The sequence below is a fragment of the Rana temporaria genome, chromosome 5 (assembly GCF_905171775.1).
Source record: "Rana temporaria chromosome 5, aRanTem1.1, whole genome shotgun sequence".
Lineage (NCBI taxonomy): Eukaryota > Metazoa > Chordata > Amphibia > Anura > Ranidae > Rana > Rana temporaria.
The window spans coordinates 116,677,942-116,689,994 of NC_053493.1; the positions used below are offsets into that span (position 1 = coordinate 116,677,942).

The 12,053-nt window shown below is 40.1% G+C and overlaps 1 protein-coding gene across 2 annotated transcripts in view; it reads right to left on the minus strand.

The window, feature by feature from the left end:
• The window catches only part of LOC120940283 (collagen alpha-6(VI) chain-like), a 195,157-nt gene that overhangs the window by 95,574 nt on the left and 87,530 nt on the right, over window positions 1-12,053 (minus strand). For both annotated transcript variants that reach the window (XM_040353050.1, XM_040353049.1), the window contains exons 22-26: window positions 10,920-10,955; window positions 5,185-5,247; window positions 4,589-4,651; window positions 2,074-2,136; window positions 1,359-1,421 (exon numbers count right to left, since the gene is read on the minus strand). In XM_040353050.1, coding sequence (XP_040208984.1) covers window positions 1,359-1,421; window positions 2,074-2,136; window positions 4,589-4,651; window positions 5,185-5,247; window positions 10,920-10,955 — 288 coding nt within the window. The remainder of the gene's footprint in view (window positions 1-1,358; window positions 1,422-2,073; window positions 2,137-4,588; window positions 4,652-5,184; window positions 5,248-10,919; window positions 10,956-12,053) is intronic.

Consider the following 12,053-nt stretch of genomic DNA (forward strand, 5'->3'; position numbering starts at 1 on the left):
AAGTTAATCCATGTTAAAGGAGGCTTAACTTTGCGACGACGTAACGAACGTGAAAACCTTTGTGGATCGCCGTAAATCCTCATTTGCATACCCGACGCTGGAATACGACGCAAAATCCCCCCAGCGGCGGCCGAAGTATTGCATCCTAAGATCCGATGGTGTAAGTCAATTACACCTGTCGGATCTTAGGGCTATCTATGCGGAACTGATTCTATGAATCAGCCGCATAGATACGACAAGAGATACGACGGTGTATCAGGAGATACACCGTCGTATCTCTTCTCTGAATCTGGCCCAGAGGTCTTAACAGAACAAAATAGTAGCTCACTCACATGTGATGAGTGATAGGTAACAGGACATTGGACTAGTTATAAAGTAATTATGCCTAAGAAGGAAACATTCTCAGAAGTATTTCTTTCCTTCCCCTTGAGCATTGGCCTGCTTCAGCCCTGATCTGGGCAGCAAAAGGGGGAGAGGCAGCTGGGGGGAAGTCCATGGAGGTGATACAACAGATAAAGGAGCATTGGCTCAGATGTTAAGTCCATTGTTTGACAGCAACAATAGTGGATTAAGAAATACAGAAGCCCTGTGATTGGAGACAATGGATGGACTGAAGGCTATAGGGGGCTGGTTAATAAACATGTTCTCTATAGGTTTAAAGATTGTCAAAACATTTTTTAGATTAAATTATAGATTTGGATTTAGACATTAAAATAAATGTCGGGGAAGTAAAAGAAAGGTAAGTTTAACTACAAAAGACTAAAACATATGGTATGCTGTTTAATATTTTTGCTACTTTAATAAATGTAAAGATTTGACAGGTGAGATAAAATATAATTCACACAAACAGGCTAATTTACTAGAGTTTTAAAATAAATGTGTGATAATTCACACCAATAATAAAATCATGTGAAAACAAAACTCCTGATTTCTTTAAATACGCAATCAGTTGCCTTGGATAATTGAAGTGAATACTTACACCATTTTTTTTTTAAGATTCTCAACATTTTAAACCTATGCACCAGGAAGATACAGTACATCTGCAATGAATGTTTGATGAAAGTAACATTCGCTGCTTTAAAAACATACCTCTAAATTATTGGGGAATCGATGAGTGTGAATGTAGATACAAATTTATTTAAAATGAATTAACAGGGAATTATGTTTATTTGGAAAGATTAGCATGTTGTAGTTAACTATAACATCCATTGAGGGTTCATCTATCAAAGATTTTGTGTCAGTGCAATAAAATATGGATAATTATTTTTTTAGGTTTGCAAATAAACATACTGTAAAAAAACTGCACATACCAAGATTCCACAAAATAAAAAATGGCAACATCATAGAATAAAACTCACTGGCAAACCTCGACGTCCTGAAATCCCCATGTCACCTTTTTCTCCAATGTCACCTTGTTCTCCCTATATTTAAAGGCATTAGCAGTTAATATATATTTATGTCAGTGGACTTTGAGATTTTCTAAAAGCTAAAACATGGTTCAGGCTATTAATAAAAACCAACTATCTTGAGGAACTGTCAAATAAATGGCTTCAAATAGACTAATAGTAGTGGTCTGCACTGATGGTGAACAAGAGCAAACCAAGAATCCCTGAATTTCCCAGAAATTGCTGCCTTTCGGGCCGTCCTTGCAGCATGTCATGTTGCTTCCATGGCTATACATAGGACTGAAACAGTTTATGACCTATGTTGCTGACTGATGGTATTCCATCCAAGGCTTTAACCATGATCCTCTCTCGTCACCCTACCCTGGTCTAGTGGCCCTTGATGCGGGCTCCCTTTTTAGCTAAATATTATCACCATCAAAAAAACTCTCTCTTTGTTAACATATTATTTAAACTTCAAGTGAATCCTGAAGAAACCCAGTCTGGGTGAAACGTGTTGATCCCACCACCGTCCCTGGTTCTGTTGACTGTATGGTAAAATTTGGCTAAATTGTACACGTGTTTAGAATATTTTTTTTACATTTCTTCAATGGACTAATACATATTGTTATCATATCTTTGTCGACTATTGGTTGTAGCACATTAAAAATCCCCCATAGAAACAACCTACCTTTCGACCCCTAGGTCCTTGACTGCCGGGACCCCCTGGAGCACCCACAGTGCCCGGTGTACCCTAAAAAACAAGGACATGCCAGGATAATAAACAGACTGATTATAGTGATTTAACAACAATTCCATGCAACAAGTGAAATCAGTGTGTAAATTAATTCTTTCCAGCAGAAACATAATCTGAGCTAAGTGTAAAATATTTACCTTAGTGTAAGTTCCTTTACTGCATGTTGTGATGTGCCGCAACATAGGTGCTTTGGGACGCCATTTACAGCCAATGGCACCAATGCACACTGACACGTGTGGTGTGAATGGACCCCGAAAGTTTACTTTCTTTATACTGCACTGTAATAGACCATATCTGCTTCTTGTATCATGAATCCCATTCAAACATTCAAGAATGATTCTTATTCAATAGGTGGCTGTGAGAAACTTCTTAGTACTGACAAAAGATACTGGGGTTAAATGGTTCACTAGAGCTATGCCTGAATGAAACACTGAAGCACACATGTTCTCCTTTAATACCACTCAGGGCTTAATTTTCAAGCTAGACTGCAGCGTACCTTTTAAAAAAAGGGTATACCTTTTGTTCTTGCACACACAATAGTCAAGAGAAAGATTAATGCAAATTCCAGATGCCAGCTTTTCAAAAACTTTGCATAGAAAATTGATCCCTGAGTCAACTAGCACTCTATGTGCTTAAACAAAGCTAAACACAGAGAGCACACTGGATTTTTCAGCTCATAATACGTAAATCAAAAGGATATATTAAAAAGCGTGACTTGACCTGATATAATACTTTAGGGTCACAAGAGGTATGGCGAGTCATTACGTTAAGGGGCCTGCTTCACTGACACGTTTGTAGCACAGCGATTATAATATAAGCAAGAACATGCACAGTGAAGATTCATTTATCAATGATTGGGACTACGATTAGTGAGTATATAAGATGTCATTGAGAGACCACAGTGACACTGTAGAGTGTTGCAATTTTATTTTATTTATTCATTTTTGTATTATGTTCACAGTTGTTTTATGTTAGTATATGCTTAATTAGACATTGATTCATGGTATTTATTTATTTATTTTTATTCACCTTCATAACACTGTTCCATTTATTTATTTTTTTACTTTCGTACAAAAAGGAATGGCCGCGGCCTTTGATTCACAGAAACCCAGGGGAGGAAAGAGATAACAGCAGGCACTCGATGGTAACAAACTCCAGTTCATCCGGTAAGGACATAGAAAAGAAGGTGCACCATAGCGTGACTCCATTTAAATACGTAGCATTTATTAAAACATGAGATGTACTCACAAGCATGGAGATAAAAACAGCGTTTAAACAAACAAATGCCGGCCAGCGCAGTGACGTCACCACGCAAAGGAGGAGGGCTCCTTGTATACCGGCCGGCATTTGTTTGTTTAAACGCTGTTTTTATCTCCATGCTTGTGAGTACATCTCATGTTTTAATAAATGTTACATATTTAAACGGAGTCACGCTATGGTGCACCTTCTTTTCTATGTCCTTACCGGATGAACTGGAGTTTGTTACCATCGAGTGCCTGCTGTTATCTCTTTCCTCCCCTGGGTTTCTGTGAATCAAAGGCCGCGGCTGGGCTATAGCCGAATGCACAATTTGCTTGCCCTCTGGTAAGCGGCCTCTTATTCCGGTGAAGGGCCCACTTATAACTGTTTTACCTGTCACTTTGGTGGGGTGGAATCTTAGGACTTCATCTGCAGAGATCTATTCAATAGGAGACCTATGCTGATCACCTAACTGTTTATGCCATACTTTCCAATAGACTGGTTATCTATCTGAGAGTGATCCATGCTGAAAGATACATGTATATGGACTTCATTACACCATACCCTCTAAAGATTAATACTGCATATTGTTTAGAGTCTGTGGCGCGGCTTTGTTTCTTTGTTTATATCCAATGAAGCTGACTGATGATCAGTCGTGCCTACACACCATCAGTTAAAAAAACGATTGTGTCAGAACGCGGTGACGTAAAACACAACGACGTGCTGAAAAAATGAAGTTCAATGCTTCCAAGCATGCGTCGACTTGATTCTGAGCATGCGTTGATTTTTAACCGATGGACATACCTACAGACGATCGTTTTTTTTCTATAGTTTTTTTATCCATCAGATAATTTTAAAACAAGTTCCTATTTTTTTAACCTATGGATAAATAACCGATGGGGCCCACACACGATCGGTTTGGTCTGATGAAAACGGTCCATCAGACCGTTTTCATCAGACTAACCTATCGTGTGTACGCAGCATTAGAGTACCCTATCCACAAAGTGACAATACTGCTTTGCAATTTCACTGCAGTTAGAGCAGCTTTGTCACCCTATTAAGTAAGGTGAAAGATAATAGATCCACAGGTAATAAACAACATTATTGGGGGGCTTAGAAAGACAACAATTGATGTGTTAATGCTAGTCACATTTTTTAACTATTATCAAGCTCTGTTTAATACTTAGGTTTAAAATATGAATTAACATACCTGAGGTCCTGGTAATCCTTGTTGTCCTTGTGTTCCTGGTGGACCAGGCAAACCTTTGGGGCCCTAAAAATAAGAAGTCAGAGCTAAGATGAGATATATAAAAAAATAAAGTTACAGATCACAGCTGTGTAAACTTTGCTAAATGTCTAACATAAAATATACATTTAATGTGACATCATATATTTATTTCTGACTTTCATACAGTACAATTTAATGCATGTAATATATGAAATGATGTACGGTACCTAAAAAAAAAAAAAAAACACAGGTAGAAAAAAAATTGTTATAGTCATCTTTTGATTATTACTTAATATTTATAAGATATATGCATACACCAGATGGAAGTCAGGCAGGCTCCCGCAATGGTAAAAATGTATACATTACATTTCTGAAGGCATTTATATATATATATATATATATATGAATCATATCATCTACAGTGTATTTGTCATCAAAATTGTAGTAATTTGCATGTCAAGGTAATCGAATGTTACTAATGCATAAATGTATTTCATTAATTATATACAGTAAATGGAAAGTTGGCCAGACTTCATAGAATTCATTGCGATGAAATAAGCTTGGTTACAAAAATATACCTGTATGCCTTGAAGTCCAATTTCTCCTGAGATGCCTTTTTCTCCAGAAATTCCACGTACACCCTGCAAATCAAAATAGGCTATACAATGAAGGATCTGATTTTCATACTAATTGTCTACTTTAATGTTGATGGGAAAAATCAAAGGTTAAAAAATGAAAGCAAACATCTATATGTTGCTAATGATGGCACCAATGTTTTTGAAATAGTTCAGTAAAAATATATTGAAGTTTCACTTTTCTATATGTTTTCAATAAATTCTTCAAAATTACGGGCACACTGTGCAATATACAGGACCGGTACCATAGTCGTCTTTACCGCAGGGCAAATGGGGCAGCTGCCCAGGGCCCTGTCACTGTTAGGGGCCCAAAGCACAGCGGCCGTTATGCCCGCGTGCTGCCCGCAAATCGGCGCTGAAAATAATCAGCGGTGTGCAGCCAGTGCCAGTGCTGCTTTCTTTTTAGATCGAGTAGCGGCCCTGGCCATGGGTGGGTGGGGCCTTGAATTCCACTGACGCTATGGCCCGCCCCTTGCTATGCGTGCAGTGTTTAGTGACCAGTGTACTTTGGAGGAGCAGGGGAGGAGTGAGAGTGCGGAATGGAGAGGAGTGCTGCCTGGTTCCCGCTTTGTCAAGTGAAACTGGGCAGCGGCTAGCAGTGTGTGTGGACTGTGGAGAATTATTTAGATCAGAGGCTGAAGCTGAGCTTGCCAGGACAAGGTAAGGTCTTCTTTCTCCTTCCCTGGCTCCCTATCCCCATGCCATGCCATGCCATGTGTAAAATAGAGGAACTTTTTAAAACACTGACCAGACCTGCAGTCCAGGCTGAGTGAGGCCTCAGAGGACACAACATAATTTACAGCACATGGCATTACTGTCTATATTTAACTGCTTGATGGGCTTATTTTGGGCCTAGCTGGTTCACATGTATGTGTTTTGGCGGCCCACATTTGCACAGGCACAGCAGCCCATTCATTTGAATGGGCCGCCATGCCTGCATTTCCTGCAAAAAAAAACCTGCATGCATCAAGCAATGAAATACAACACTGTCTGTCCATTCTGCTGTGACTTATCTGCAGTTCCCGCACTGTCAAACTTGTTGCATTAGACGTTTAGGTCACGCTTTTTAAAAACACAGTGCGTTTGTGTGTGCAAGAACTGCAGGTAAGTAGCATGGTGCAAAATCAGAATGGATTTCAAGGCAACTATATTTTTAAAATGCTGAATGCACCTTTTTTTCTGAAAGAAAACAAAGGCATGGCAGCCCATTCAAATCAATGGGCTGCTGTGCCTGCACAAATGAGGGCCGCCAAAACACATACATGTGAACCAGCCAGGCCCAAAATAAGCTGGAGGGGGGCCCAAAAAAAATGTTTGCCCAGGGCCCAAACCATATTAAAGATGGCCCTGACCGGTACTAATAAAGAATAAGTAGCATTTATTTTTCTTGTGTTTCAAACTATTTTCTTTTTCCTAGCAAGCTCTTTTTAAATTAGTTTTCACTCTTTTTTTTTTACTACTACTACTTTCTGTTACTATTATACTATTTTTTACTTCACTGTTTATTTTTATACAATACTTCTTACTACAATTAACTGTTCCAATGTTTTCTCTTCCCCAATATTTTTAGTTTTTGGAATTATTGCTTTCACTGCTACAATAAATTGAATTATTAAAACAAACCAATTTGGAGGTGAGCTTCACTCGGGCATAATTAAAAAGGGATGCAAAGGCAATGGGCAATGATAATTCGATACTCAGATTAATGGAAGATGCTTTCTAAATAATTGTTATAAATTGTTATTGGCTTTATTGAAGCCCAACTGACAACAATTGTGATTTTGTTGTGCACAGAGAGGTGAAGGACTTTTTGTTGTTATCTATGTCCCTATTGGTAAGTTTTTCCTCACTTTCTGTTAGAACAGGAAGTGATGTTAAATCTCTCCTATAGGGACACATGCAAAAAAAAAGTAGAGCAGGAAGTTAAGACTTTTGACAATGTTTGCATGACTGTATTTGCCTCCCTGTTTTATCAACTACTGAATCCCTTAATTTGTTGTCTCGGAGTCATGGAGTCATGGGGACAGGAAGCAAGGAAGAATCTCCTCAATGTGGTCACAAACAGGAAAACCAAACATTTGTCACCCCTTCTATAATTTTCACAAAGTGTAATGCTACAATGCACACTTTCTTCCAAGGAAAATGGAATCCCCTTATTTTTTTTTAGGTCCTTCAAAGTAAGAGCAAGGAGAGATTTTCTTCACACACTGCTCCCCTGAAAATAGCAGCACGACTTGCCTAAACCAGCTGAAAAACAATAAAACAATGCAGTGGGGGCTGGTGGTAAACCTTTTGGGGGGGCAGCAAACAGTGAACCCACAAACACACACCCCCACATTACGGTCTGTCGGCTGGTCGGGTCATCCAGAGCACTTACCCTATCTATGGCAGGCAGCACTTTACTTGGGTGCTAGTCGGCGGGGATCATGGGAGGCTTCTCCTGTTTTCCTCCACAGGCATCACAACGGCTTCTGTCTCCTTCTCCCTCCTCCTCCCCAGCAGCCAATAAGAACACTTCTCCTTTCAGGCCAGTCGGGAAATGGGCCCCCCCGACCCCACCCTATTTTGAAGACTATTAGAGCCTTTGGCTCTAATCACGTGCTTCAAAAAAACATCCCCCTCCCATTGGAATCCATGCATCCGCATCCTGCATGGGGGCCGGATGCATGGATGTGGGGGCGGCACCTGTGCGCCCCTAATGGACAGGCCGCCCCTGAAACAATGAAAGAAAGAATAGAATAAAGCGATTCCCATTAAGAGCCATATGGTCATTGTACAGTATCCAATTTCAAGATCAAGTGGTGCTGCAATTGAAAACTAATAGTTCCAGGCAAGTATGCCAGCACTGTAATGGTGCACACTTATTTAAACTATAGTCAGAAAAAGATAATGAATTTGTGTTTTGGACTAAATATTTATAGTCCATGAGTTCATAGACTATGGCTAAGTACCTTCCATAGTCCTAAAAAAGGTAAGATACTATGGGGGTTATTTATGAAAGGCAAATCCACTTTGCACTACAGGTGCACTGCAAATGCACTTGGAAGTTCAGTCGCTGTAGTTCTGAGGGGGACATGCAAGGAAACAAAAATACATAATTTTAGCTTGCACAGGACTGGATAATAAAATCAGCAGAGCTTCCCCTCATTTCAGATCTACAGCGACTGCACTTGTAAGTGTACTTTCAGTGCACTTACAAGTGCACTTCTAGTGCAAAGTGAATTTGCCTTTCGTAAATAACCTCCTATGTCTCCATCCATCAATAGTTCAATAAAGTGTGCTTTTTACAGAGTTAGTCAGTGTTGGCATAATTACGTGTTGCTTTTATGTCTTCATGGAAAAGAATAAAGTGCTGTGCAACAGTCTCGGGAGTCTGGAGTTTATTTATGAGCTGTCACATTACAGCTGCTAATATGTGCAAAAAGAAACCTCTGTTCCTAAGAGTATCTAAAACCTAGTGAAGGCAAGTCTTCCTTTCATACTATATTCAAGCAGTGATTTATAGGGAGAACTAATGTAAAGTGATTCTGTATTAACTTTAAAAACACAATTTAGGTGCAGGTAAATTCTAAAAAAAAAATTCTATACATGACTGGATGTTTCGAGCAAATACAGGTTTTCACTAAACCAGCATCAACACAGAGGGAATTTCCAGTTTTTCTAGGAACATTGGGCCAGATCCACAAAGAGCCGCCGTAACTTAAATATTCTGATTTAAGTTACACTGCCGCAAAATTTCTACCTAAGTGCCCGATCCACAAAGCACTTACCTAGAAATTTTCGGGTGTGTAACTTAAATTCCGCCGGCGCAAGGCGTTCCTATTCAAATGGGGGCGAGTCCCATTTAAATTAGGCGCGCTCCCGCACCGGACGTACTGCGCATGCTCGTGACGTCATTTTCCCGACGTGCATAGCGCGAAATTACGTTACGCCGAGCTTCGTGAATCGCGCCGGGTCAAAAAAATTGCATCGGGAAAAGAAAAAGATATGGCGGGAAAAAAAAAATACAAAAATAAATAAATAACAGCGTCGCGGGTAAGAAGGGTCTGCTTTTACAAGGTGTAAACAGTTTACACTTTGTAAAAGCAGCCCTAATTTTACACATGCAACTTAATACTTACGGAGAAAAAACGAAGCTAAAAAGCTTTGTGGATCTCCGTAAGTGCTAATTTGCATACCCGAAGCGGCATTTCGACGCAAAATGCCCCCAGCGACGGATGCGGTACTGCATCCTAATATCCGGCAGTGTAAGTCCCTTACACATGTCGGATCTTCTGTCTATCTCTTGGAAACTGATTCTGTGGATCAGTTCCAAAGATAGAAACAGGGATACGCAGGCGGAACAGCAGATCCGCCTGCGTATCTCTTTTGAGGATCTGGCCCATTCTTTAAAACAAAGCTACTGTTTCTGTCATTTGCTTTATCAAACTGTCATAATTATAGTACATATACAGACTGATAAAGTCTAACTAAACTATACATGTAACTTTTTTTTAAACTATTAGGCCCAGATTCTCATAGGGCTTACGACGGCACAACGCCATGTACACCGTCGCATGCAAATTAGCTAGATACGCGAATTCCCGAACGTACGCGCGGCCGACGCAGTGAAGTTACGACGTTTACGTTAGGCTTGTCCCGGCGTATAGTTGCCCCTGCTATATTAGGCGCAGCCAATGTTAAGTATGGCCGTCGTTCCCGCGTCGAAATTTAAAAATTTACGTCCGTGAATGGGGCTGGACGCCATTTACGTTCACGTTGAAACCAATGACGTCCTTGCGACGTCATTTGGAGCAATGCACCCTGGGATATTCTTTGGACGGTGCATGCGCAGTACATTCGGTGCGGGAACGCGCTTAATTTAAATGCTTCACGCCCCCTACCCGGCTAATTTGAATTAGGCGGGCTTGCGCCGGGTGATTTACGCTATGCCGCCGCAACTTTACAGGCAAGTTCTTTGAGAATAAAGCACTTGCCTGTAAAACTTGCGGCGGCGTAACATAAATCAGATATGTTACGCCCGCCCAGTTTTACGCGATTCTACGAGAATCTGGGCCTAAGTATACATTCATGGAACTATATACAGGGAGTTGAACCACACTTATGTAATTATCTAGAACTGTAACACTTAAGAATTACACAATTACTTCAACCACAGCAAACTCAAAGTAAAAAAAAAATATGTTAAATAATAATTTGAAGGTTTCCTCATCTTGGCATACAGCAGTTGGATGAAGAGCATCAATTTGAATTAGGAATGATGTCCCAAAAATCACCACTTGCTTTCCAGCACCTCGCCTTCACAGCTCCTGTGATGTGACTCATCCGTGCCATCCAGCATTACTCTACTTGGCCCGGAATCCTGTGTAAAGTATGTTTCTTTGAACCTACTTATGTGCTGAACCTGCACAAATCCTCGATGGCAATCAAACCTTTGCCAAGCAAAGCAAACTAAAACAATGAACGCTTATGTTTTATGACAAATGCGCTTAAAATCAAATAGAAACTACCGTAAGTAAAATAATAAAAAATAAAATAAATAAACATTAAATTCATTCACAAAAATATAGCTTTAGAAATATTTTCATAATGTCTTTTCTGGTATAAATGAAACACATGGGGGCTCACTAGTATATAATTAGGGACTATTAACTGATGTGTAAATAAAAAATGTTCACCTTCAATCCAGGAGGTCCTCTGCGGCCTTGTGGACCCTTCACAAAAAAAGTAAAATATGTGCAATTAAACTTTCATCACCCTACAAGTTAAAGAATAACTGGCTTAATGCAAATTACTATTTGTTTGCAAGAATGTGACCTACAATTGCCTGTTGAACTTTCTTGAGCACAATAACTTTCTCGTGACTTAAAGCCAAACTCTACCTATATGCCGCATACACACCATCACTTTATGTGATGAAAAAAAACGACATTTTCTGTGAAGTAAAAAACGACGTTTTTGAAACTTTAATTTTCAAAGACGAAGTTGCCTACACACCATCGTTTTCTCACAATGTTCTAGCAAAGCGAGGTTACGTTCCACCACGTTTTTCCATTGAAGCTCGCTTCATAAGTAGTTTCTGGGCATGCGCGGATGAAAAAACGTCGTTTTAAACGACGTTTTTGCTACACACGGTCAATTTCTGTGAAGTAAAAAGTGCACTTTTGAAAAACGACACATAAAATTGAAGCATGCTTCAATTTTTTTTGGTCGTTTTTTAGAAGACATAAAACGACGTTTTCCCCCACACATGGTCAATTAAAGTGACGTTTTTAAAAACGTCATTTTTTTTCATCACATAAAACGACCGTGTGTACGCGGCATTAGCCTCTACCAAATTTTACTGCTCATGCCTGCTTGTTGAAATGGCCATACGTCCAGGCATTGTTACATGAGCTTATCTGAGGGACCTTAGGGACTGATGTTCAGGTGCAGCAGACCAATCAGGCCTGCTTAAACTAAGCATTTTCTGCAACAGATGTAACTCTTTTTTTAAGGCCCATTTCACACTGGTATGTCCGGTGTCGGTATGAGCTCATGTAACAATGCCTCGGCCATTTCAACAAGCAGGCATGAGCAGTAAAATTTGGTAGAGGCTATACCATCGTAATTGTCGCGGAATTGCGGGGGTATTTGGCCGCTGGCGATGCGGTATTAACCCCCCGCTAACGGCCGAAAAAGGATTAATACTGCGGTGTCCCATTGTTTTCAATGAGAAGGAGCGGTGAAGGAGCGGTATACACACTGCTCCTCTCACCGCTCCAAAGATGCCGCTTCCAGGAGATTTTTTTTCCTCCCACCAGCGCATCGCC